Below are 27,644 nucleotides of genomic sequence, written 5' to 3'. Positions count from 1 at the left end.
GGAAAGAGCCATTTAAATTAATAAACTTAAATTTAACAATGCCCCCTGTAAAATATCAGCAATACAAGGTGGTTGCTTGGTGGATTAAGAAAACAGCTGTCAGCAGAAAGGGTTAACTGCTTTGTAGGTTTATAAGAAGGCAGAGCAAAACATTGTCAGACGCCATTGCGTCATTTCATGTAAATTTAGGAAAACTTTTCCAAAGAACCAAATACATTTTACATTTTTTTCCTCAATCTTTGTATCTTGCACAAAATTTCCTGATGCAATTGAATTCATAAATAAATTTCAGCTTTTCCTTTGTTCCAATTTTCAAAATGTGAGCCATGAAAGCACAAAGATGTTACCAATTTTTTATCTATACATATGAATTAAAAATCAGTTAATATCAACAACAATCATTATCAACATCACTATTAACTTTAAATATTGTGAACCAATTCTGTTCCAACTATTGGATATTTTTCCCTTTTTTCTCAATGCAAAAGCCGCATAACCGGCATGAGAGACCTTCACACAATTTAAAATAACCAGAATTTCACTGTGGCCACAAGGAAAGTCAGGTTTTCACCATTTTTAATAAGTTAGTTAAACCTCAATAGTTCCAATTTAATTCAGACCAATATTTTATTGACCAAACACAATGCAGAAGAGATGAAATAAAACAAAATAACGTGCTTGGAGTAAATTACATCTTTCCTTTTCTTTCTTCAGGTATGACAGTAAAAATATAACTGAACAAATCATTTGTTTTTTCAATGCCACAAAGCTTTTAACACTCTTACACAAAAGGGAAGAGTGTGGAGTTACAGTGGCACCAAAAATCTCCTCACAACTTTTTTAAAGAGGCAGTACACTAAAATCTTGCCGCTTTGAATAGTAGAAAAGGGACAGAATCTTTCCCTTTCTCCTCTTTTGTTCCATCATAGACTACCTTATCTTTTTCTCCTTAAACCAGTTTTTAAATTTCTGATGTTTGCTACTTAACCTCATTTGGAAAAGCAGTCAATTATAGGTCTAACCAAGACGTACTGGTTACCCTTCTGATTCTTCTGAAATTGGTCAATGTAATTAATCTGCAAATTTCTCTCTATTTACCCTATCAGTTCCCCTTAATATCACGAAAACATCAATCAAATCACCCCTTTTTTTTTAAATTCCAGGAAATACAACTGTAGTGTGTGTAATCCTCGTAATTTAACCCTTGAATTCTGGTAAATCTACGTTGTACTCCTTCCAAGAACAACATATCTTTCCGAAGATGTGGTCTAACCAGGGCTTTGTATAGCTGTAGCATAACTTCTAACCCCTTGTATTTTAGTCTTCTCGATATAATGGCCAGCGTTCCATTAGCCTTTTGATTATTTCCGTACCTGTCCGTGACATTTTAATTATCTATACAAATGGATCCCCAAGTCTCTCAGAGCTCCACTGTTTCTAGTTCGCACCATTTAGAAAGTGTTACCCTGTTCTATCCTTTTTAGCTTCATAGTAGATGACCTCACATTTGCCTACATTAACATCCATTTATTACTGTTTTGCCCATTCATTTAATCAATTAATATCTCTTTGTAATTTATGTTTCCATCTACACTGCTTACATTGTTGCCTATCCTTGTGTCATTGCAATGACAGTGCTTTGTAATTGTTCAAACTATTTAAAACAATACCATGGGATCTTTAAGCAGTTTTTTTACTCTATTCCAATTAAAACAAATGTTTTGAAGAATTCAAATTAATTTTCTACCAGACACCATGCCAACCATAACTTCAAAGCTGAAGCTTGTACTGAAACTTATCTCTTGTAACACAAACTTTTGTTTTTGCTTTTCTCAACCTTTCCACACCAGCTTTTTCACCTTCAATTGTAGTTCAGTTTTTTTTTTCCCAATTCTGGGTGCACAATCTCCACACTTTTATGCAACTTAGAAATATAATTTATAATGTTCTAATGATTATCTCCCGCCCTTTCAACATTGTTTGAGTCCGTCACCCTTAATTCTGTTGCCTTTTGACACGAGTCCATGTCTGCACTGCTAGAAAATGACCTAATTTATTTTCTCTCGTCCTTTGCCCTTTGGATTTGCCCCCTATTGAAGGTGACCTGTCTCCCCTATTTTTCCTTCCATTCATCCCTGCATGGGTTTTGAACTCAACGTGCCAAAATTTATTTCCTGGTCGCGCACCAAGAAACATTCACACACTCTTGGAAATGTTTTTCTTTTCTTTAAAATACATGCTGAAGACACTTACCCTATTTCTTACTCACAGCAATCCTATTTCTTTAACTTTGGCTGTGGGCTGTTTAATGTCTTTCACCTTTTCCTAACCCCTTTTGTTAACATAAAGGCCAGAATTTTCTGTACCTGGGTAGGTCAGGTGCGGGCGGTCGTCGTGGTGGGTACAACTCCGCTGCTCATCCATTCCACTCCTGTGATCGACTTTCAGTTAATGGCACTTATTAAGGCAGCGCTGCATGTTACCCAGCCCTATTAAATGGTGCAAGTCTGATGATGTCATCGATGATGTGTTTTCAGCCAGGCTATTTAAAGGAACCATGACCACATTGCATTTTAAGGTTCATCTAGGAGCTTTTGAGTGTTCCAAACACTTGGAAACATGACTACACAGAGGCAGAGGTCTGCAGTCAGGTTCTCAGATGACTCCCTATATATGCTTGTGGAGTGAGTGAAAGCACACACGGGATGGATGGAAGTGATCTCCCCAACAAATAGCAGAGGAGGTCAATAGCAGGGATGTTGTGAGGAGGACCTGGGTGCTCTGCCGGAAGCATTTCAATTATATCATGAGATCAGGAAAGGTGAGTGCAAAGCCACACTCAACTTCACCCTGCTGTGCCTCTCATCACATTCCCATCACACTGCCTTCCCATGTCTTCTACTGCACATCATTACTTACACCAACATATCTTGCATGTCCACCCATCTCTATCTACATTATCATATCCCCATCTGACTAACCACTCCTCAGATTCACCCTCATCCTAATGCAGTCATACGAACTAACAACACACAAGGAGGCCATTTGGCATTGGCACCACACGCCATCATAATCACCCTCTAAAGATATAACCCATCCATTGCTTACACTCATTCCTTCACTCTCGCTCAACTTCTGTTCTTTCCCTCCTTGCAGGAGAAGGGAGCCCACTTTAACTGCAGCAGAGGAGGACGCCCTGGAAGTCTCAGGAGTCACAGAGCAGTTAGAGGTGGGAGACGGGGAGAGGGAAACATCTCAGCAACCTGGTGACGGAATTACATGTCATACAACCACATGGCATACCGCAGTCGCTCATATGGGGACTGATGTGAGCAGCCAGTGAATGTTCATGATGTGCTTAATGGTATCGTTAACCATTCTTGATAATCACATTTCTAAATCATCTCCCACAGGTCCATCAAGAGCAGCTCTGCTCCCTCCCCCAATTTCCAGGAGAAAGAGGAAGAATACTCCTCAGAGGAGCCTCCAGCCTCTGAGGGAGCACCATCACACCAGCACCAGTGCTGATATGCACACCTCAGTGGGTGCCACGTGAGATAGAGTAGTGTTGTCACCTGGTGTGTCACAAGTGAGCAAGACTAGATGATGGAGATGGATAGCAGTGAAAGCTCCACGCTGAAGGGTGCAGGACGTTCCCAGCTCTGCTCAGCTGCATGCAGAAGCTGAGCCTCGGGGGCCATTGAGAAAAGAGCGCGATCCTGGAGGTGCAGGAAAAAGTGCAGGAGGCTTTGATAGGTTTTGCGACCACAATGACTGCACATGTGCAGAGAATGGAGGAGTTCATCTCCAACATGAGCACCCACTGTGTCACAAGCAATGGTGACTGTATGCTCTTCCATGGAAAGGATGGCCACCTGCATAGAGCACCTAATGTGCCACTCACAGGAGCACCTGGTATCTATGGAAAATAGATGGCTATCTAAGGAAAATAGATGGCAGATACTCATAAACTTTGGGGCCGAAATTGCCCCCCTCCTTAAACTGCATTACTGCCTCTAAGAGACGGTAACGGAGCGGATAGGCCTTATCGACTGAGTGCAGATGGATTGGCTGACCCATCCTAAATTGCCCCCCTGGGCCAGGAGTGGGGGGAACGGGTTTCCGCGTCACCCATGCTGCCGTCTGTCGGGCTCGCGCCAAATCCCTTCCAACCATCAGCGACCCCCTTTCTGACCCCAGTGGGAAATTGCCCTTAAAGGGGAGTGCGCGCTGCCAAGACTTTCATTTTTTTATTGTCGGCCCGATTCCGAGGTCAGCCCAGCAGTGATGGCCATGGGGTCAGCCGGACCACCAACAAGCAGCCCGGTGCACCCCGCTGGCCGGCCGAAACCCTCCCTGATGGCCCAGTGACTCGTTGGGGCTGCCGACCCACTGTAAGGGCACTTCTGCCCCTCAACACCGCCCCAACCGTAAGTGCAGAACAAAGACCTAAATATTGGCACAGGATCCGCCCCATTCCATGGGGCAAAGAATAAACTTCAGAAATAGTAGGTGTGCCTACCTTCTGTCGGGCGGAAATTTAAAAAGTCAACGAGAAAGGAGAAGGCAAAAGTGCAGGGTAGAGAAAGGGGTAATGATAACCAGAGCGTGACAGGAAGGGACACAAGAGTGCATCAGAAAGTGGGGTTAGAGTAGGAAAAAATGGTAAAAAGACAAAATTAAAAGCTCTTTATCTGAATGCACGCAGCATTCGTAACAAGATAGGTGAGTTGATGGCACAAAAAGAAATAAATGGGTATGATCTGATAGCCATTACAGAGATGTGGTTACAAGGTGATCAAGGCTGTGAACTGAATATTCAGGGCACTTGACTTTTCGGAAGGATAGGCAGAAAAGAAAAGGAGATAGGGTAGCTCTGTTAATATAGGATGAGATCAGTGCAGTAGTGAGAAATGATATTAGCTCAGAAGATCATGATACAGAATCAGTTTCGGTGGAGATAAGAAATAATAAGGGAAAGAAGTCACTGCTGGTCTACAGGCTCCCTAACAGTAACCACACTGTAGGACAGAGTATAAATCAAGAAATAATGGGGGCTTGTAAGAAAGGTACGGCAATAATTATGTATGCTTTTAATCTTCTTAATGATTGGACAAGTCAAATTGGTAAAGGTAGCCTTAAGGAAGATTGCATTGAGTGTATGCAGGATGATTTCTTGGAATAATAGGTTGTGGAACCAACCAGGGAGCAGACCATTTTGCATCTGGCAATGTGTAATGAGTCTGGATTAATTAATGATCTCTTAGTGAAGTGATCATAGCATGGTAGAATTTCAAATTCAGCTTGAGAGTGAGGAAGCTAGGTCTCAAACTAGTGCCCTGAACTTAAATAAAGGCAATTACAAAGGAATGAAGGCAGAGTTTGCTAAAGTTGACTGGAAAATAAAAAACAGTGGTAAACATTTAAGGAGATATTTCATAAACCTCAGCAAAGATACATTCCAATGAGAAAGAAAGATTCAAAGAGAAGGATGAACCATCCGTGGCTAACTAAGGAAGCAAAGGATGGTATCAAATTGAGGAGATTAATGCAATAGTTAGGAAGGACATTAGCTTGGATGGTGTGGAATCTATGTGGATAGAGCTGCAGAACACCAAAGGGCAAAAAACGTTAGCGGGAGTTGTGTACAGACCTCCAAACAGTAGTGGTGATGTTGGGGAGGACATCAAACAGGAAATTAGGTGTGCATGCAATGAAGGTGCAGCAGTTATCATGCATGACTTTAATATGCATATAGTTTGGGCTAACCAAACTGGAAGCAATACGGTGGAGGAGGATTTCCTGGAGTGCATAAGGGATGGTTTTCGAGACCAATATGTCGAGGAACCAACTAGGGAGGGAGACCATCTTAGACTGGGTGTTGTGTAATGAGAGAGGATTAATTAGCAATCTTGTTGTGTGAGGCCCCTTGGGGAAGAGTGACCATAATATGGTGGAATTCTGCATTAGGATGGAGAATGAAACAATTAATTCAGAGACCATGGTCCAGAACTTAAAGAAGGGTAACTTTGAAGGTATGAGTCGTGAATTGGCGAGGATACATTGGGGAATGATACTTAAGGGGATGACAGTGGATGGGCAATGGCAGACATTTAGAGACCGCATGGATGAACTACAACAATTGTACATCCCTGTCTGGCATAAAAATAAAAAAGAGGGAAGGTGGCTCAACCGTGGCTATCAAGGGAAATCAGGGATAGTATTAAAGCCAAGGAAGTGGCATACAAATTGGCCAGAAATAGCAGTGAACCCGGGGATTGGGAGAAATTTAGAACTCAGCAGAGGAGGACAAAGGGTTTGATTAGGGCAGGGAAAATAGAGTATGAAAGGTAGCTTGCAGGGAACATTAAGACGGACTGCAAAAGCTTCTATAGATATGTAAAGAGAAAAAGATTAGTAAAGACAAACGTAGGTCCCCTGCAGTCAGAATCAGGGGAAGTCATAATGGGGAACAAAGAAATGGCAGACCAATTGAACAAGTACTTTGGTTTGGTATTCACTAAGGAGGACACAAACAACCTTCCGGATATAAAAGGGGTCAGAGGGTCTAGTAAGGAGGAGGAACTGAGGGAAATCTTTATTAGTCGGGAAATTGTGTTGGGGAAATTGATGGGATTGAAGGCCGATAAATCCCCAGGGCCTGATGGACTGCATCCCAGAGTACTTAAGGAGGTGGCCTTGGAAATAGTGGATGCATTGACAGTCATTTTCCAACATTCCATTGACTCTGGATCAGTTCCTATCGAGTGGAGGGTAGCCAATGTAACCCCACTTTTTAAAAAAGGAGGGAGAGAGAAAACAGGGAATTATCTGACATCGGTAGTGGGTAAAATGATGGAATCAATTATTAAGGATGTCACAGCAGCGCATTTGGAAAGAGGTGACATGATAGGTGCAAGTCAGCATGGATTTGTGAAAGTGAAATCATGCTTGACAAATCTTCTGGAATTTTTTGAGGATGTTTCCAGTAGAGTGGACAAGGGAGAACCAGTTGATGTGGTGTATTTGGACTTTCAGAAGGCTTTCGACAAGGTCCCACACAAGAGATTAATGTGCAAAGTTAAAGCACATGGTATTGGGGGTAGTGTGCTGACATGGATTGAGAACTGGTTGTCAGACAGGAAGCAAAGAGTAGGAGTAAATGGGTACTTTTCAGAATGGCAGGCAGTGACTAGTGGGGTACCGCAAGGTTCTGTGCTGGCGCCCAACTGTTTACATTGTACATTAATGATTTAGACAAGGGGATTAAATGTAGTATCTCCAAATTTGTAGATGACGCTAAGTTGGGTGGCAGTGTAAGCTGCGAGGAGGATGCTATGAGGCTGCAGAGTGACTTGGATAGATTCGGTGAGTGAGCAAATACCTGGCAGATGAAGTATAATGTGGATAAATATGAGGTTATCCAATTTAGTGGTAAAAACAGAGAGACAGACTATTATCTGAATGGTGACAGATTAGGAAAAGGGGAGGTGCAACGAGACCTGGGTGTCATGGTACATCAGTCATTGAAGGTTGGCATGCAGGTACAGCAGGCGGTTAAGAAAGCAAATGGCATGTTGGCCTTCATAGCGAGGGGACTTGAGTACAGGGGCAGGGAGATGTTACTACAGTTGTACAGAGCCTTGGTGAGGCCACACCTGGAGTATTGTGTACAGTTTTAGTCTCCTAACTTGAGGAAGGACATTCTTGCTATTGAGGGAGTGCAGCGAAGGTTCACCAGACTGATTCCCGGAATGGCGGGACTGACATATCAAGAAAGACTGGATCAACTGGGCTTGTATTCACTGGAGTTCAGAAGAATGAGAGGAGATCTCATAGAAACGTTTAAAATTCTGACCGGTTTAGACAGGTTAGATGCAGGAAGAATGTTCCCAATGTTGGGGAAGTCCAGAACCAGGGGTCACAGTCTAAGGATAAGGGGTAAGCCATTTAGGACTGAGATGAGGAGAAACTTCTTCACCCAGAGAGTGGTGAACCTGTGGAATTCTCTACAGAAAGTTGTTGAGGCCAATTCACTAAATATATTCAAAAAGGAGTTAGATGTAGTCCTTACTACTAGGGGGATCAAGGGGTATGGCGAGAAAGCAGGAATGGGGTACTGAAGTTGCATGTTCAGCCATGAACTCATTGAATGGCGGTGCAGGCTCGAAGGGCCGAATGGCCTACTCCTGCACCTATTTTCTATGTTTCTATGAAAACAAAGGCATAGAATGTTATGAAGAATAGTGGAAGGCCAGGGGATTGGGAATTTTTTAGAAACCAGCAAAGGACGACTAAATAAATGATAGAGATAAGAAAGCTTATGAGAGTAAACTAGCAAGAAATATAAAAACAGACAGTAAGAGCTTCTACAGGTATAGAAAAAGGAAGAGAGTAGCTAAAGTAAACATTGGTCCCTTAGAGGATGAGACTGGGGAATTAATAATGGGAAACAGGGCAATGGCAGAGACTTTGAACAAATATTTTGTATCGGTCTTCACGGTAGAAGACACTAAAAACATCCCAATAATAGATAATCAAGGGGCTATCGGGAGGGAGGAACTTAAAACAATCGCTATCACTAGAGAAAAAGTACTCGGCAAACTAATGGGACTAAAAGTGGACAAGTCCCCTGGACCTGATGGTTTGCATCCTCGGATCTTAAAAGAAGTGGCTGCAGAGATAGTGGATGCGTTGGTTGTAATCTACCAAAATTCCCTGGATTCTGGAGAGGTCCCAGTGGATTGGAAAACCGCAAATGTAACGCTCCTATTTAAGAAAAGATGGAGACGGAAAGCAGGAAACAATAGACCAGTTAGCCTAACATCTGTCATTGGGAAAATGCTGGAGTCCATTGTTAAGGAAGTAGTAGCAGGACATTTAGAAAATCATAATGCAGTTGTTGCAGAGTCAGCATGGTTTTATGAAAGGGAAACCATGTTTGACAAATTTGCTGGAGTTCTTTGAGGATGTAATGAGCAGGGTGGATAAAGGGGAACCAGTCGATGTCATGTATTTGGATTTCCAGAAGGCCTTCGATAAGGTGCCACATAAGAGGTTACTGCAGAAGATAAAAGCTGACTGGGTTGAGGGTAATATATTAGCATGGATAGAGGATTGGCTTACTAACAGAAAACAGGGAGTCGGGATAAGTGGGTCATTTTCAGATTGGCAATCAATAACTAGTGGGGTGCCACAGGGATCAATGCTGTGGCCTCAACGATTTACAATCTATATTAATGACTTGGATAAAGGGACCGCGTGTAATGTAGCCAGATTTGCTGATGATACAAAGATAGCTGGGAAAGCAATTGTGAGGAGGACGCAAAGTGATATCGGCCCCGATATTGGTGGCCTTACCGTTGAGTGCCGGCAAGTTTTGCCACCGGTCTCCCCTCTGTGCCAGTTTCCACTTGGGCTGGAGCGGGCGGGAGGGGAGTACTGCTGGGAACCGCCTGCTGGCGGCCAAGTAACGCAAGTGTCCTCCCGCCCGCCCAGCTGTCAGATTGGTGTGGGCGGGAGTCGGCACCAGCAGAGGGAAGGACAGCTGCATGCAGGCAGATCTAACCCCGACGGTAAGTACGAAGACCTGCAAAGAAAGGTTAGTGAACATCTTTAAAATTCTTTTTTTACAGCGACTTAACTGGATGGGGTCCCCTGAAATGTTCTGGTGTTTTGTGGTTTTTTTGGTAATGTTTTTTACTTTTCAGAGTTCCCCCCTCCCTGGGCCCGACTCTATCCTTGGCTGCACTTGGGCGGCAAGCTCATTTGCCGCTGAGATTGAGAGCTCCCGCCCGCTGCCGCCCTGATTGACTGCGTAAGCTGTTATTTTGCTGCTCGGCGGTACTGCCACCTAATTTTAGAGGAATCTTCATGACAAAGTACCGCCCGGTCGCTCGGCGGGCCTTGGGTTTCACCAATTTCAGGCCCATAGAAAGGCTAAGTGTATGGGATGGATGTGAGAGCAAATTGTGAGGAGGACACAAGAAATCTGCAAAGAGATATAAACAGGTTAAGTGAGTGAGCAAAAATTTGGCAGATGGACTATAATGTGGGAAAATGTGAGGTTATCCACTTTGGTAGGAAAAATAAAAAAGCAAATTATTATTTAAATAGGGAGCGATTACAAAATGCTGTAGTACAGAGGGATCTGGGGGGTCTTGTGCATGAAACAGAAAAAGTTAGCATGCAGGTACAGCAAGTAATCAGGAAGGCAAATGTAATGTTGGCCTTTATTGCTCGGGGGATACAGTATAAAATCAGGGAAGTCCTGCTGCAACTGTACAGGGTATTGGTGATGCCACACCTAGAGTACTGCGTACAGTTTTGGTTTCCTTATTTAAGAAGGGATATACTTGCATTGAAGACTGGTATTGCAGTACTTCCAGGAACGGTGCAGTGGCTCTAGGCCTTTTGGCTAAGAGCATTGGCGCAGAGTGATCCTTGATGTGTGCAAGGTGACCTCTGGCGTTTGTAATCTGACAAGATGATCTGACAAAGAATTGGAAAGATTGGCAACGAATAAATAAAAACATTTTTAAAAAGTTCAGAGAAGGTTCACGTGTTGATTCCTGAGATGAACGGGTTGTCAAATGAAGAACAGTTGAGCAGGTTGGGCCTATACACATTGGAGTTTAGAAGAATGAGTGGTGATCTTATTGAAATGTATAAGATTCTGAGGGAGTTTGACAGGAAAGATGTAGAGAGGATGTTTCTCCTCGTGGGGGAATCTATAACTAGGGGGCATAGTTTCAGAATAAGGGGTCACCCATTTAAAACTATGAGGAGGAATTTCTTCTCTAAGGGTTGTAAATCTGTGAAATTCTCTGCCTATGGAGGCTGGGTCATTGAATATATTTAAAGTGGAGGTAGACAGATTTCTGAATGATAAGGGAGTCAAGGGTTATGGGGAGAGGGCAGGGAAATGAAGTTGAGGTCAAGATCAGATCAGCCATGATCTTATTGAAAGGTGGAGCAGGCTCGAGGGGCCCAGATGGTCTACTCCTGCTCCTGTTTCTTATGTTTTTTCTTTGTGAGAGTACAATAAAACTCTCTCAAGCTGACACCATCCTAATATCAACTTCAAGTCACGTCACAGACCCTCAATACCTCAAATCTCCACCCCTCACCTTTCTCTCTCACTAATATCTGGTAAGTCCAGCGAGAATAAGAGAATAAACAAATAAAAACATTGGAACTGAGCACACGCAACTACAGAGACCAAAACTGTACGCAGTACTCTAGGTATAGGCCTCACCAATACCCTGTACAATTGTAGCAGGACTTCTCTGCTTTTATACTCTATCCCCCTTGCAATAAAGGCCAACATTCCATTTGCCTTCCTGATTACTTGCTGTACCTGCATGCTAACTTTCTCTGTTTCATGCACATGGTCCCCCAGGTCATTCTGTACTGCACCATTCTGTAATTTTTCTCTTTAAATAATAATTTGCTTTTTTATTTTTACTGCCAAGGTGGATAACCTCACACTTTCCCAAATTATACTCCATCTGCCAATTTTTTGCCCACTCACTTAGCCTGTCTGTATCCCTTTGTAGATTTTTTTCTGTCCTTCTCACAATTTGCTTTCCCACCCATCTTTGTATCATCAGCAAACTTGACTACATTACACTCGGTCCCTTCATCCAAATCATTAATATAGATTGTAAATAGTTGAGGCCCCAGCACCGATCCCACTCGCTACTGTTTGCCAACCGGAAAATGACCCATTTATCCCGACTCTCTGTTTTCTGTCAGCCAATCCTTTATCCATGCTAATATATTACCCCCAACCCTGTGAACTTTTGTCTTGTGCAGCAATCGTTTATGTGACACCTTATCGAACGTCTTCTGGAAATCCAAATACACTACATCCACTGACTCCCCCTTATCCACCCTGCTCATTTGTCAAACATGATTTCCCTTTCATAAAGCATGCTGATTCTGATTGACTGAATTATGATTTTCTAAATGTCCTGCTACTGCTTCCTTAATAATGGACTCCAGCATTTTTCCAATGACACATTTTAGGCTAACTGGTCTATAGTTTCCTGCTTTCTGTCTGCCTCCTTTTTTAAATAGGGGCGTTACATTTACGGTTTTCCAATCCATTCGGACCTCCCCAATATCTCACTTCTTATAAGACACTAGGATGCAAGCCATCAAGTCCAGGGGACTCGTCCACCTTTAGTCCCATTAATTTACCGAGTACTTCTTTAGTGACAGTGATTGTTTTAAGTTCCTTCCTCCCTATCGTCCCTTGATTATCCATTATTGTGTTGTTTTTAGTGTCTTCTGCCGTGAAGACCGATACAAAATATTTGTTCAAAGTCTCTGCCATTTCCCCGTTCCCATTATTAATTCCCCAGTCTCCTCCTCTAAGGGACTAACATTTACTTGAGCCACTTTCTTCCTTGCTATATACCTGTAGAAACTCTTACTAGCTGTTTTTATATTTCTTACTAGTTTACTTTCATCATCTATCATCCCCCTCTATTATTTTTTTAGTTATTCTTTGCTTATTTTTAAAAGCTTCCCAATCCTCTGGCTCCCACTAATCTTGGCCACTTCGTATGCCATTGTTTTCAACTTGATACCATCCTTTATTTCCTTAGTTAGCCACAGATGGTTATCCCTTCTCTTAAAGTCTTTCCTTCTCATTGGAATATATTTTTGTTGAGTTATGAAATATCTCCTTAAATGTCTGCCATTGCTCATCAGCTGTCTTACACTTTAATCTATTTTCCTAGTCCACTTCAGCCAACTCTGCCTTCATACCTTTGTAGTCTCCTTTATTTAAGCTTAGGACACTGGTTTGAGATCCAACTTTCTCACCCTCCTACTGAATTTGAAATTCAACCATGCTATGATCACTCTTTCCTCGAGGATCCTTTACTAGCAGATAATTTATTAATCCTGCTTCATTGCACAGTACCAAAAATAAGATGGCCTGCTCCCTGGTTGGTTCCACAACGTACTGTTCAAGGAAACTATCCCGGATAAACTCTATGAACTCTTCCTCAAGGCTACCTTGGCCAATTTGACTTGTCCAATCAATATGAAGATTAAAATCGCCCAGGCTTATTGCCGTTCCTTTTTTACACGCCTCCATTATCTCTTGATTTATACTCCGTCCAACAGTGTAGCTGCTGTTAGGGGGCCTATAGACTACGCCCACCAGTGACTTCTTCCCCTTATTATTCCTTATCTCTACCCAAACTGATTCTACATCTTGATGTTCTGAGCCAATATCATTTTTCACTTACTGCACTGATCTCATTCTTTATTAACCGAGCTACCCCACCTCCTTTTCCTTTCTGGTTATCCCTCCAAATTGTCAAATACCTCTGAATATTTAGTTCCCAGGCTTGGTCACCTTGCAGCCACGTCTCTGTAATGGCTATCAAATCATACCCATTTATATCTATTTGTGCCATCAACTCATCTATTTTGTTATGAATGCTGCGTGCATTCAGATAAAGAGCTTTTAAATTTGTGTTTTTTTTACCTTTTTCCCTGTTTTGACCCCACTTTCTGATACACTCTTATCTTTATACATTCTGTCCCTTCCTGACACAGTCTGGTTATCAATTTCCCCCAGTGCTATCCTGCTCTATTGCCTTCTCCTTGCTCTTTGAATTTTTAAATTTCCGCTCACCTGAACCCTCCCCCCCCACTATTTAGTTTAAGGCCCTTGCTACAGCCCTAGTTATTTCATTCACCAGGGCACTAGTCCCAGCACGGTTCAAAGTGAAGCCAGTCCCATCTGAACAGCTCCCTCTTACCCCAGTACTGGTGCCAGTACCCCATGAACCAAAACCCGTTGCTCCCACACTAGTCTTTGAGCCACGTATTTAACTCTCTGATCTTATTTACCCTATGCAAATTTGCTCGTGACTCAGTTCGTAATCCAGAGGTTTTGCTTTTTAATTTGGCCCCTAGCTGCTCATACTGCTCAGCAGAACCTCTTTCTTTGCCCTACCTATGTCGTTGGTACCCATGTGGACCATGCCAACTGGTTCTTCCCCGTCCCACTCCAAATTCCTCTCCAGCCCAGAGGAGATGTCCTTAACCCTGGCACCAGGCAGGCAACACAACGTTCGGGACTCACACTCTCGGCTGCAGAGAACCGTATCTATCCTCCTAATGATGCTGTCCCTTACCAATACAACATTTCTTTTTACTCTCCTCACTTGAATGACCCCCTGTACCATGGTGCTGTGGTCAGTTTGCTCATCCTCCCTGCAGTCCCTGCCCTCGTCCACACAGGGAGAAAGAATCTCGTACCTGTTGAACAATTGCAAGGGCTGAGGCTCCTCCATCGTTACCTCCTGGGTCCCCATACTTGCCTCACTTAGTCACACCCTCCTGTCCCTGACCACGGACCACATTTGAGTTAATTAATCTAAAGGGTGTGACTGCCTCCTGGAATGCAGTGTCCAGGCAACTCTTCCCCTCCCTGATGTGTTGCAATGTCTTCAGCTCGGCCTCCAGCTCATCAACACGGAGCCGAAGTTCCTTGAGATGCAGACACTTGCTGCAGATGTGGTCACGGTGGACGTCAATGGTGTCCACCAGCTTCCACATGTTCCAGCAGTAGCACTCGCCTGCCCTGCCCTGCCCTGCCATCTCTAATGTATTTAATTAATAAGATTTAGAAGTTTTTAACGTTTCGTTTTTAATCCCGGCTCTTAATTTAAAGCAATGCCCAAGAAAAGAGAGAAATACTCACCAACCAATCACTTCTCTGCTTTCTTGTGACGTCACACATTGATTCTTTTTACTTCTTATCTTTTGATGTTGGCTGCTCGGCCAACTCCCTTTGAAGTGCTGCCGCTGGTCATCGTCACTACTAGATTCCTCCTCATGAATGCCGTTGCCACTCTATCTTTTAATCCTTTAATCTTTTTCTCGTCTCTCCTCTTTCCATCGCCTTACCACCTTTTTTTTCCTTATTTTCCTGTGATAAACTCCGTAGTTCTCGATAAGCTATTTTGGTCTCATCAAATTTTTCCTGTGTCTTAACTATTGTTTCTGAAGAACTCTGCAGCTGGATGCATAATTTAATTATTTCTTGATGTATCTCTAACTGCGGCTAATCTATGTTCTGCCTGTACAGCACCCAATTAATTTTTTAAATCTCTACTTCTGCCTGAAGAGTCTGAACTTGGCTACTCTGTTTAGTGAATTTATTATCTGCACGATTGTCATTATGCAGTTGGCCTTTTATTCCTTATTTTTCATTCACATTTCGATTATCATACTTCATTGTAATGTTTCTATAAATGTCAGTATTAGCCTCTTAAGAAGCTCCTTTTCTAGTTTGCTTTTGGACATAACTTTCTGCCTACAAGATCCACAATACTATTCCTTTATTTTTACAGCTATTCTTGGTTTGACCCTCTCCTTCTTGAACCCTGCCTTTAATAGAGGTGATCAGTCTCCCCACTTACAACAATGTCCCCGTTTCTATGATGCATGTAAAAGTTTAAAGATTATATGATTAGCACAGCAATCTTCCAGCCACTGTCACATTCAAGCACCATATAACTTATTATCTGTTGTATTCCCTTATTAAATTGGATGCTGCTACTACTCACACATGTATGTGTTCTTTTATCCTGAGTCCTATTATGTTGCCTTGGTTTGTCGCCGGTGAAACTTGTCTACCTCCTGTCCCAGAGCTCGTTTCTGATGAGTTCTTGATGGTTGAGGTTCAACTTCAGTCCAGACTCAACGTCCCGGGTTTTCAAAAAGCAACACAATCAGGTCCTTCGCTCAGCTTGCCGATGTTGTATTTAAACTGTCCTCTGTTGTACCGCTGAATAGTAAAGAATTCAGTCTTATGGTTACAATCACTTTGTTTTTTATGTTAAAGTAGGAAAAATAATCTAAAATCTATAACTCTATATAACTTCTTCAGAATATAATGCAGTTTACAAGCGGAGTTTTGGCAGCAGTTCGAAGTATAGGCATGGACCGAAGAAAAGTTTCTCTCTTTCTCTCTACTTAGCACAAAAGCTCATTTTTAATGGAACCGGCATTGACCTCGGCACCAGCTTCAGACATGACACCGGCATACCCAGCCCAGTCGACCCTGCAAAAGTCCTCCTCACTAACATCTGGGACTCGTGCCAAAATTGGGAGAGCTGTCACACAGACTAGTCAAGCAACAGCCTGACAGTCATACTCACAGAATCATACCTTTCAGCCATTGTCCCAGACTCCTCCATCACCATCCCTGGGTATGTCCTGTCCCATCGGCAGGACAGATCCACCAGAGGTGGCGGCACAGTGGTATAAAATTGGGAGAGAGTGGCCCTGGGAGTCCTCAAGATTGACCCCATGAAATCTCATGGCTCCGGGTCAAGCAGCGGCAAGGAAACCTCCTGCTGATGACCACCTACCAGATGTCCTCAGCTGATGAATCAGTACTCCTCCATGTTGAACACCACTTGGAAGAAGCACTGAAAGAAAAAGAAAGACGTGCAATTATATAGTGCCTTTCATGACCTCTGGACGTCTCAAAGCGCTTTACAGTCAATGAAATACTTTTGGAGTGTAATCACTGTTGTATTGTGGGAACGCGGCAGCTAAGTTGCCCACAGCAATTCCCACAATCAGCAATGTGATAATGACCAGATAATCTGTTTTTGTTGTGTTGATTGAGGGATAAATATTGGCCATGATACCGGGGATAACTCCCATGCTCGTCTTCGAAATAGTGCCGTGGGATATTTTACAATCACCTGAAGGGGCAGACGAGGCCTCGGTTTAACGTCTCATCTGAAAGACGGCACCTCCGACAGTGCAGCACTCCCTCAGCACCGCACTGGAGTGTAAGCCTAGATTTATGTGCTCAAGTTCCGGGAGTGGGACTTGAACCCACGACCTTCTGACTCAGAGGCGAGTGTGCTACCCACTGAGTCACAGCTGACACTGAGGGTAGCAATGGCATACAATGTACTCTTGGTGGGGGACTTCAATGTCCATCACCAAGAGTGGCTTGGTAGCACCATTACTCCACTATTGACTGAGCATGCCGAGTCCTGAAGGACATAACTGCCAGACTGGGCCTGCAGCAGGTGGTGAGAGAACCAACACGAGGGAAAAACCTAATTGATCTCGTCCTCACCAATCTACCTGTCTCAGATGCATTTGTCCATGACAGCATTGGTACCAGTGATCATCACACAGTCATTGTGGAGACAAAGTCCCGTCTCCACACTGAAGACACCCTCCATCCTGTTGTGTGGCACTACCACTGTGCTAAATGGGATAGATTCAGAACAGATCTAGCAGCTCAAAATTGGGCATCCATGAGGCGCTGTGGGCCATCAGCAGCAGATTTGAATTTTATCACAATCTGTAACCTCATGGCCCGGCATATCCCTCATTCTACCATTACCATCACGCCAGGGCACCAACTCTGGTTGAATGAGAAGTACAGGAGAGCATGCCAGGAGCAGCACCAGGCATACCTAAAAATGAGGTACCAACCTGGGGAAGCTGCAACACAGGACTACATGCATTCTAAGCAGCAGAAACAGCATGCTATGAACAGAGCTAAGAGATCCCACAATCAATGGATCAGATCAAAGCTCTGCAGTTCTGCCACATCCAGTCATGAATAGTGGTAGACAATTAAACAACTAAAGAGAGAAGGAAGCTCCATGAATATTCCCATCCTCAATGATGGCGAAACCCAGCACGCAAGTGCAAAAGACAAGGCTGAAGCGTTTGCAACCATCTCCATCCAAAAGTGACGAGTGGATGATCCATATCGGCCTCCTCTTGATGTCCCCACCATCACCGAAGCCAGTCTTCATCCAATTCGATTCACTCCAGGTGATATCAAGAAGCGGCTGAGTGCACTGGATACATCAAAGGCTATAGGCCCCAACAACATCTCGGCTGTAGTGCTGAAGACTTGTGCTCCAGAACTAGCTGGCGCCTCTAGCTAAGTTGTTCCAGTAGAGCTACAACACTGGCATCTACCCAACAATGTGGAAAACTGCCCAGGTATGTCCTATCCACAAAAAGCAGGACAAATCCAATCCAGCCAATTGCCACCCCATCAGTCTACTCTCAATCATCAGCAAAGTGATGGAAGGTGTCATCGACAGTGCTATCAAACGGCACTTACCAATAACCTGCTCACCGATGCTCAGTTTGGTTTTCGCCAGAACCACTCGTCTCCAGAACTCATTACAGCCTTGGTCCAAACATGGACAAAACAGCTGAATTCCAGAGGTGAGGTACGAGTGACAGCCCTTGACATCACGGCAGCATTTGACCGAGTGTGGCATCAAGGAGCCAATAAAATTGAAGTCGATGGGAATCAGGGGCAAAACTCTGCACTGACTGGAATCATACCTAGGACAAAGGAAGGTGGTTGTTTGAGGTCAATCATCTCAGCCCAAGGACATCACTGCAGGAGTTCCTCAGGGAAGTGTCCTAGGCCCAACCATCTTCAGCTGCTTCATCAATGACCTTCATAAGGTCAGAAGTGGGGATGTTCGCTGATGATTGTATGGTGTTCAGTTCCTTTCACAACTCAGAAAATGATGCAGTCCATGACATTCAGGCTTGGGCTGATAAGAGGCAAGCTACAGAGACCATCTCCAACAAACAAGAGTCTAATCACCTCCCCTTGATATTCAACAGCATTAGCATCGCCGAATCCCCCACCATCAACATCCTGGGGGTCACCATTGACCAGAAACTTAACTAGACCAGCCACATAAATACTATGGCTAAAAGAGCAGGTCAGATGCTGGGTATTCTGCGGCGAGTGTCTCACCTCCTGATTCCCCAAATCCTTTCCACTATTTACAAGGCACAAGTCATGAGTGCGATGGAATATTTTCCACTTGCCTGGATGAGTGCAACTCAAGAAGCTCGACACCGTCTAGGACAAAGCAGCCCACTTAATTGGTACCCCATCCACCACCTTCAACATTCACTCCCTCCACCACCGGAGTACCATCACCTGCAAATTCCCCTCCAAGTTACACACCATCCTGATTTGGAAATATATCGCTGTTCCTTCATTGTCGCTGGGTCAAAATCCCTCCCTAACAGCACTGTGGGAGTTACTTCACCATAAGGCAGATTAGGAAAAGGGGAGGTGCAACGAGACCTGGGTGTCATGGTTCATCAGTCATTGAAAGTTGGCAGGCAGGTACAGCAGGCGGTGAAGAAGGCAAATGGCATGTTGGTCTTCATAGCTAGGGGATTTGAGTATAGGAGCAGGGAGGTCTTACTGCGGTTGTACAGGGCCTTGGTGAGGCCTCACCTGGAATATTGTGTTCAGTTTTGGTCTCCTAATCTGAGGAAGGATATTCTTTCTATTGAGGGAGTGCAGCAAAGGTTCACCAGACTGATTCCAGGGATGGCTGGACTGACATATGAGAAGAGACTGGATCAACTGGACCTTTCTACACTGAAGTTTAGAAGGATGAGAGCGAATCTCATAGACACTGTCATGTATGTAACCTTTATGTAACAACACTGCAATACTGTATATACATAAGAAATGCACACTTTGACCACAGGGGGTGAACTTGTGGGAGACACTCCTCACCTGGTCATCCGGGTATATAAAGGGAGGTCCCACGCAGGGTCATCACTTCTTGGTCCTGTGAATAAAGGTTCAGGTCATGAAGTGACCTTGTCCATAGAAGGTGCCTTCTATGTGGATTTGTGGTATTGTGTAATGACTTTACATTGGCAACGAGAAATGGAAATCAGCGACCCACGAGAATGGCCACCGGCAGCACAGATGAATGGTACTGTGTTGGTGAGGACTGGGACGATTTCATTGAGAGGCTCCAGCAGAGTTTTGTCATGAAGGACTGGCTGGGAGACGCAGCGGCCGACAAGCGAAAGACTCATCTGCTGACCAGCTGTGGACTTGAGACTTACGCGCTCATGACAGACCTGCTAGCACCCGAGAAGCCGGCGGACAAAACCTTTGAAGAGCTCAGCAAACTAACCGGTGAGTAGCGTACACAAGGCCCGACACAGATTCTGTATCCACCGACGTCGGGAAGGATAGAGCATACCGAATTTCGTTGCGGACCTCCGGCGTATGGCCAGCCTCTAAGTTCACAGACGCCTGCAGGGGGGAGATGCTAAGGGATTTCTTTATTGAGGGCATCGGTCATGCCGGGATTTTCAGAAAGCTAATTGAGACCAAGGACTTGACCTTGGAAGCGGCGGCGTTGATGGCTCAGACTTTTATGGCGGGGGAGGAGGAAACCAAGATAATACACACGCACAATTCTGCCTCCAACGTGGCGATGGATCAGGGAGTCAATATCATAAACACGACACAGAGCCCCGCAGGCAGGCAAGGGCAGTTCGACACCCCCCCAGGCAGCAATAGACCCAAGAGTAAGTCTCCAACAGAGACAATGGCAGGCTGAACATACATTTATGCCCCCCCCAGTGGACAATGCGGCCCGGGACGGGACCATTGACACCCACTAACAGAGTGCTCAAGAGCAATCAAAGGGACAATCAGCGAGGAATGCCTTGTAGCAGCTCTTTTGTTCACAACAATAGGAATCTCAGTTCATGCTGGGGGCAGACATGCTGCCAGGACTTGCAGGTTTCAACAGTTTGTCTGCAAAAATTGTAACCTCAGTGGCCATTTAGCCAGAATGTCCAGAAAACCTGAAACCAGGCTAATATATGAGGCGGATGAACCAGATGAGGGGTCTGCGAGGCAGGATGACGCTTGGGGCAAATCAATGGACGCTGAAGTTCAGCGGGTTCATGTGGCAAACATTCACAGCTCATCTACCAAAACGCCACCTATGATGATGAAAGTCCTATTAAACGGCATCCCTGTATGCATGGAGCTGGACACGGGGGCCAGCCAGTCACTCATGAGTGTTCAACAATTCGAAAAGCTGTGGCTACTCAAAGCCAGCAGACCCAAACTAGAACGCATTGAGACGCAATTACGGACGTACACCAAATAAATTATTCCAGTGCTAGGCAGTGCAATGTTGGCGGTCACACACACTGGATCAGTGAACCGGCTGCCGCTCTGAATTGTCCCGAGCAATGGTCCCGCACTGTTGGGGAGGAGCTGGTTAGCTGAGATGAACTGGAAATGGGGGGATGTGCACGCCATGTCATCTGTGGAGTGAAGTTCATGCTCACAGGTCCTACAGCAATTTGAGTCACTATTTCAACCTGGCGTCGGGACGTTCAAAGGTACTAAAGTAGTGATACGCATCACCCCGGACGCCAGACCAGTGCACCACAAAGCCAGAGCGGTGCCGTATGTGATGCGGGAGAAAATTGAGAGCGAGTTGGACCGGTTGATGAGAGAGGGCATCATCTCGCCTGTTGAATTCAGCGACTGGGCGAGCCCTATCATTCCCATCCTAAAAGCGGATGGCTCGGTTAGGATCTGTGGCGACTACAAGGCCACTATCAACCGGGTGTCCCTACAAGACCAATACCCGCTCCCATGAGCGAAGGACCTTTTTGCCACGATGGCAGGTGACCAGCTGTTCACCAAGTTGGACCTCACCAGCCTACATGACCCAAGAACTGGCCGACGAATCTAAACTACTGACCACCATCACCACACACACGGGACTGTTTGTTTACAACGGGTGTCCATTTGGCATTCGATCAGCGGCCGCGCTTTTTCAAAGAAACATGGAAAGCCTGCTCAAATCCATTCCTGGAACGATCGTATTTCAGGACGACATCCTCATTACCGGTCGTGACACTGAGGAACACCTCCACAACCTGGAGGAGGTGCTACGCCGACTGGACCGGGTAGGCCTGTGACTCAAGAAGTCTAAGTGTGTGTTTTTGGCTCCCAAGGTCGAGTTTCTGGGCAGGAGGGTTGCTGCAGACGGGATTTGGCCCACCAAATCCAAAACGGAGGCGATTCAACGAGCGCCCAGGCCCTGCAACACATCGGAGTTGCGTTCATTTCTGAGACTCTTGAACTATTTCGGGAACTTTCTGCTGAACTTAAGCACATTGTGGGAGCCGCGACACGTGCTCCTGCGTAAGGGTTGCGATTGGTTTTGGAGGGATTGTCAGGAATGGGCTTTCAATCGGGCGCGGAACCTACTTTGTTCAAATAAGTTGTTGACCCTGTACGACCCCCGTAATAAATTGGTTCTGACATGTGATGCATCGTCGTATGGGGTTGGGTGCGTGTTGCAGCAGGGTAACGCTGAGGGCCAACTACAACCTGTGGCTTATGCCTCCAGGTCGCGCTCTCAAGCTGAACGGGGATATGGGATGGTTGAGAAGGAAACACTCGCATGTGTCTATGGGGTGAAAAAGATGCATCAGTACCTTTTTGGCAGGAGGTTTGAATTAGAAACGGACCACAAGCCATTAACATCCCTGCTGTCAGACAGCAAGGCTGTCAATGCCAATGCGTCAGCTCGCATACAGCGATGGGCTCTCACGCTCGCTGCGTATGACTACACCATCCGGCACCAGCCCGGCACCGAAAACTGCGCTGACACGCTCAGCAGGCTTCCACTGGCCACCACTGAGGGGGCAGCGGAGCAAAGCGCTGAGATGGTCATGGCTGTCGATGCCTTTAACAATGCAGGCTCCCCCATCACAGCCCGCCAGATCAAAATCTGGACCAACAGAGATCCCCTCCTATCCTTGATTAAGAAATGTGTCCTGACTGGGGATTGGGAGCCTGCACACGGAGCATGCCCTGAGGAGATCAGACCGTTTCACAGATGGATGGATGAGCTCTCCATCCAAGCCGACTGCCTACTATGGGGCAGCCGGGTAGTCATGCGCCAGAGGGGCAGGGAAGCATTCATCAGTGAACTCCACAGCGAGCACCCACGCACCGTGCTGATGAAGGCCATTGCACGGTCACATGTGTGGTGGCCAGGAATTGATTCAGACCTGGAACACTGTGCTCGCAAGTGCACGACGTGTGCCCAGCTAGGTAATGCCCCCAGGGAGGCCCCGCTCAGCCCGTGGCCCTGACCCACCAGGCCATGGTCACGTATTCACGTAGACTATGCGGGCCCGTTCATGGGAAAAATGCTTCTCATTGTTGATGCGTACTCAAAATGGATCGAGTGCATCATTTTGAATTTGTGCACGACATCCACCACCGTGGAGAGTCTGCACGCGGTCTTTGCGACCCACGGCTTGCCGGACATCCTTATTAGCGATAATGGCCCATGTTTCACAAGCTACGAATTCCGGGAGTTCATGTCGGGTAATGGCATTAACCATGTCAGGACAGCACCATTCAAGCCGGCCTCCAATGGCCAGGCGGAACGTGCAGTCCAAATCATAAAACAAGGCATGCTCCGGATTCAAGGACCCTCCCTTCAATGCCTCCTGCTGGTCTATAGGTCCCGACTGCACTCGCTCATGGGGGTCCCGCCCACGGAGCTACTCATAATACTGACACTAAAAACTCGGCTGTCTCTCATTCATCCAGCCCTGTCCGACATTGTTGAGGGCAAGCGCCAGTCCCAAAACGAGTACCATGACCGAAATTCAAGGGGGAGATGTATAGAAATTGATGACCCCGTATTTGTTCTCAATCACGCTTTGGGGCCCAAATGGCTTGAGGGTACTGTAATAGACAATGAGGGGAATAGGGTCATAGTGGTTAAACTTAACAATGGGCAGATATGCCGCAAGCATCTGGACCAAGTAAAAAAAAAAGGTTCAGCATAGACACTGAGGAACCGAAGGAAGATCATGAGATGGTGCTCACACCACCGCCAGTGAACGAGCAACAAGAACATTCAGTAGCATGCACAGTCCCTGCGGTCAGCCCGCACAGGCCGGAATCACCACAGGTGACAGACACGCATACCAAGGCTCAACAACCAGAGCCCCAACTGCGGCGCTCCAGGAGAGTGCGCAGACCACCCGAGAGACTTAACCTATGATTCCAATAAGATGTTGAGGGGGAGGTGATGTCATGTATGTAACCTTTACACTGCAATACTGTGTATACGTAAGAAATGCACACCTTGACCACAGGAGGTGAACTTGTGGGAGACACTCCTCACCTGGTCATCCAGGTATATAAAGGGAGATCCCACGCAGGGTCATCACTTCTTGGTCCTGTGAATAAAGGTTCAGGTCATGGAGTGACCTTGTCCATAGAAGGTGCCTCATGTGGATTTGTGGTATTGTGTAAGGACTTTACAGAAACATATAAAATTCTGACGGGACGGGACAGGTTAGATGCGGGAAGAATGTTCCCGATGTTGGGGAAGTCCAGAACCAGAGGACACAGTCTTAGGATAAGGGATAGGCCATTTAGGACTGAGCTGAGGAGAAACTTCTTCACTCAGAGTTGTTAACCTGTGGAATTCCCTACCACAGAGAGTTGTTGATGCCAGTTCATTGGATATATTCAAGAGGGAGTTAGATATGGCCCTTACGGCTAAAGGGATCAAGGGTTATGGAGAGAAAGCGGGAAAGGTGTACTGAGGTGAATGATCAGCCATGATCATATTGTGAATGGTGGTGCAGGCTCGAAGGGCCGAATGGACTACTCCTGCACCTATTTTCTATGTTTTCTATGTAAGAACTGTAGCGTTTCAAGAAGGCGGCTCACCACCAGCTTCTCAAGGGCAATTAGGATGGGCAATAAATGCTGGCCTTGCCAGCGACGCCCATATCCTGGAATGAATTTTTTTATAAGTGGCCTGGCCTTATTTGGTGGTCTCCAGTCAAATGCACCATCCTTCAGCTGATGCACACAAGTTAAAATTTCTCGTACGTCAACATTCGGTAGTTTACATTCAATGTATTGCCCTTGTACTTCAACACCCCCTGACGGAGATTTCAGTTATTTGTGGTGGGATGTTTACAGTTTGGCAATACTATAAGGATCCCAAGGCCTTAGTTAATCTTGAACACTGTTGCTAAATGAAATCTATTTCTCTCTCTCTCTCTCTCTCTCTCTCTCTCTCTCTCTCTCTCTCTCATGTGCCAACCACCTTTTTTCCCCCATATTGAATGAACTAAACATGAACACCTTTCAGATTCTGAATAAACCAAGTTCCATGTGCCAACAGCTGGGCCATACACCTAGTATCTGACACACCTTTTCATAGAATCATAGAAATTTATGTCACAGAATGAGGCCATTTGGTCCATTGTGTCTATGTTAGGCAAAAAAGAGCTATCCAGCCTAATCGCACTTTCCAGCTCTTGGTCCACAACCTGTAGGTTACAACACTTCAAGTGCATATCCAAGTACTTTTTAAATGTGATGAAGGTTTCTTTTGGGTTAGGCACTAAAGACCTGCTAGCATGTGGGGAATGATGCCTCTGAGAATAAAAAAAACATGAAAATGGCACAAAATATGAAATTAAAATGCACTTTGGCATCGAAAAAAAAGTAACATTTTGGTTGAAGCTTTTCATCAGAGTTATACACTGGCATGAATCAGACCTTCAGGAAAGGAGGAGGGATGTTGGGCAGATTGATGGTGTTAAATTGGAAGGGGGTAAACAACTGGATCCAAAGTGTAGTATCTTTCATTGTGTGCAGTACTACACAAATTCAATTGGCAAATGGGATGTCTCACATGCACATGTACATGTACACAGATATACTTCAGCAGTACCATCTGACAGTTTAATCCTGAGTATCAGCTTTTACCTAGTGGCACCAGAGTAACCCAGACTTTAGTCTCTCGGTTCAGACTACGATGTTGGCTGAATCTTAAATTTATTGGTGTAATAAATCTGGTTGCAAAATAAATCTGAAAAAACTGAAATGTTTTCTATTTAATAGTCCACCTTAATTAAATACTGTAACAGAAGTTTCTATATATTCCCTTAAGTCTTAAGTTTGCTCATATATATAAAACAGCAGAGATTACTGAGCTATGTGTTAAAAGATGAATTAAATATGCTTGTCTATTGACGTACAGAATTAATCCTACATCATTACGCCTACAATTATTTTTTTCAAATAAAATAGTTGGATATGTTCAAAGGTCATTTTTAGGAATCAGAATGAACTACTGGAAAACAATTGTGATTGACAGGTTATTGAGTCTGAGGGATCATATTTAAAGTCTAGTGCATTGTTGAAAGGTTATGAGCTGACTTGTAAGATACTTGAGGCGCTATGATTGGTCTCCCCACCGTTGGGCTAATAAAAAGCTTCAAGGCTGTTTACCAGCACCACCTAATAACAAATCAGCCAGGGTTCCCTTCCTGATTTCTGTCCAGTAATCCTTGCTGAAAAGAAAACATGTGGCCATCGGGATCAGGCAATTGAGGTAAGTCCTGATGCCTTTCACAGTTGATATCCTGCTGACACTCAGGGCTAAATCATAACTCCCAAATATGAGTGGGCTGGGGTCGGGTGAAACTTAAAAAATCTCAAACCCAACCCCAATTCGCCTACTTTAGGGTTTAACGGAGGTGAGACAAGAGGTGGGCAGCCAATCCCCTCCCAGGAATGGGTTGGCCAATTAAATATTTTAATGAGACTGCTTGCCTCATATTTACCCTGCTTTGCAGATTTAACCATGGTTGACCGGGTTTCCCAGTCCTCGGGCAACCCGGCATCTGAAGGGAGGGGAGGACAGCTTCAGGGAGAAAGTAAGTGCTTCTGCCTCCCCCAGGCTCTCTTTCCCCACCCCCTTGGGTCGGGGATCGGACCCCCACAGTCCCACAAGCAGCAACAACACACCTGCGGTGTGCTCCCCACCAGACTGGAAGCCAAGCCTGTCAATTAGGCTGACTTCCAGGCGAGGAACCAGTCAAACCAAAACTATGCACGCTGTGGAGTCAAACTCAGCGTGCATAGTTTTGGTTTGACTGGTTCCTCGCCTGGAAGTCAGCCTAATTGACAGGCTTGGCTTCCAGTCTGGTGGGGAGCACACCGCAGGTGTGTTGTTGCTGCTTGTGGGACTGTGGGGGTCCGATACTAGGAAACCTTCACTGTCTGGGTCGCACAGGAAGAACGGCCACTTCAGCAATGCAACAGAGGGGTGGACCGTAAAACTGCCAGCAAGAGTCAGCATTGTTGTCGGAGGGGGAGAAGGGGGGATTGGAAAAATGTGTGGCTGGCATAAGTTTAATAAGACAGTTATGCTATAAATTCTTTTTACAATTTCAATTATTGAGACAATGTGTGGCTCTGTACACTCATTGAAAAGTAGAAAAGTTATAATGAGCAGTAAAATCCAATTTCTGTTAATTTAATCTGAATCATGTTCTTCATGTAGGGCGATGAAATGAAAAAAATGGGAATGCAACCCATTCCTATGATGGACAGGGATAAAATTGATCAAATCCCCGACAGCCAGGTAAATGGCGACTTGAATTTGAGAATGTAACTGATCTTTTTCAGAAAATCATGCTTGTTCAGTAAGTGAGTGTGTTGGGGATCTTCCTATATATGAGAATTCTAGGGACCCAGCACTTCATTAACTACCCTGCTTGGCACAGAATCTGGTCATCCTTGCTCTAGGTGCTCAAGGTTTCATTTCGTACTAATGCTCATGATCTAAGTTAAGTGACTTGGAGCCCAAAATTCCACATTGCCTTTTTTTGGCGCTATTTCAGATTAACGGACGATTTTTTAAGCCGAAGTAGCGCCAAAAAAAGTTTTGCCATTTTTCTCTTTGAAT

General features: G+C 45.0%; 1 protein-coding gene across 5 annotated transcripts in view; it reads left to right on the top strand.

Annotated features, from left to right (window-relative positions):
• pde10a (phosphodiesterase 10A) overlaps positions 1 to 27,644 on the top strand; it is a 662,262-nt gene that overhangs the window by 607,931 nt on the left and 26,687 nt on the right. For all 5 annotated transcript variants that reach the window (XM_070889659.1, XM_070889660.1, XM_070889658.1 and 2 more), the window contains one exon: positions 27,240 to 27,320. In XM_070889659.1, coding sequence (XP_070745760.1) covers positions 27,240 to 27,320 — 81 coding nt within the window. The remainder of the gene's footprint in view (positions 1 to 27,239; positions 27,321 to 27,644) is intronic.

Source organism: Pristiophorus japonicus, chromosome 9 (genome assembly GCF_044704955.1).
Source record: "Pristiophorus japonicus isolate sPriJap1 chromosome 9, sPriJap1.hap1, whole genome shotgun sequence".
Lineage (NCBI taxonomy): Eukaryota > Metazoa > Chordata > Chondrichthyes > Pristiophoridae > Pristiophorus > Pristiophorus japonicus.
The sequence above is the reverse complement of the archived record's forward strand: the minus strand, read 5'-3'. Positions and strand labels throughout refer to the sequence as shown.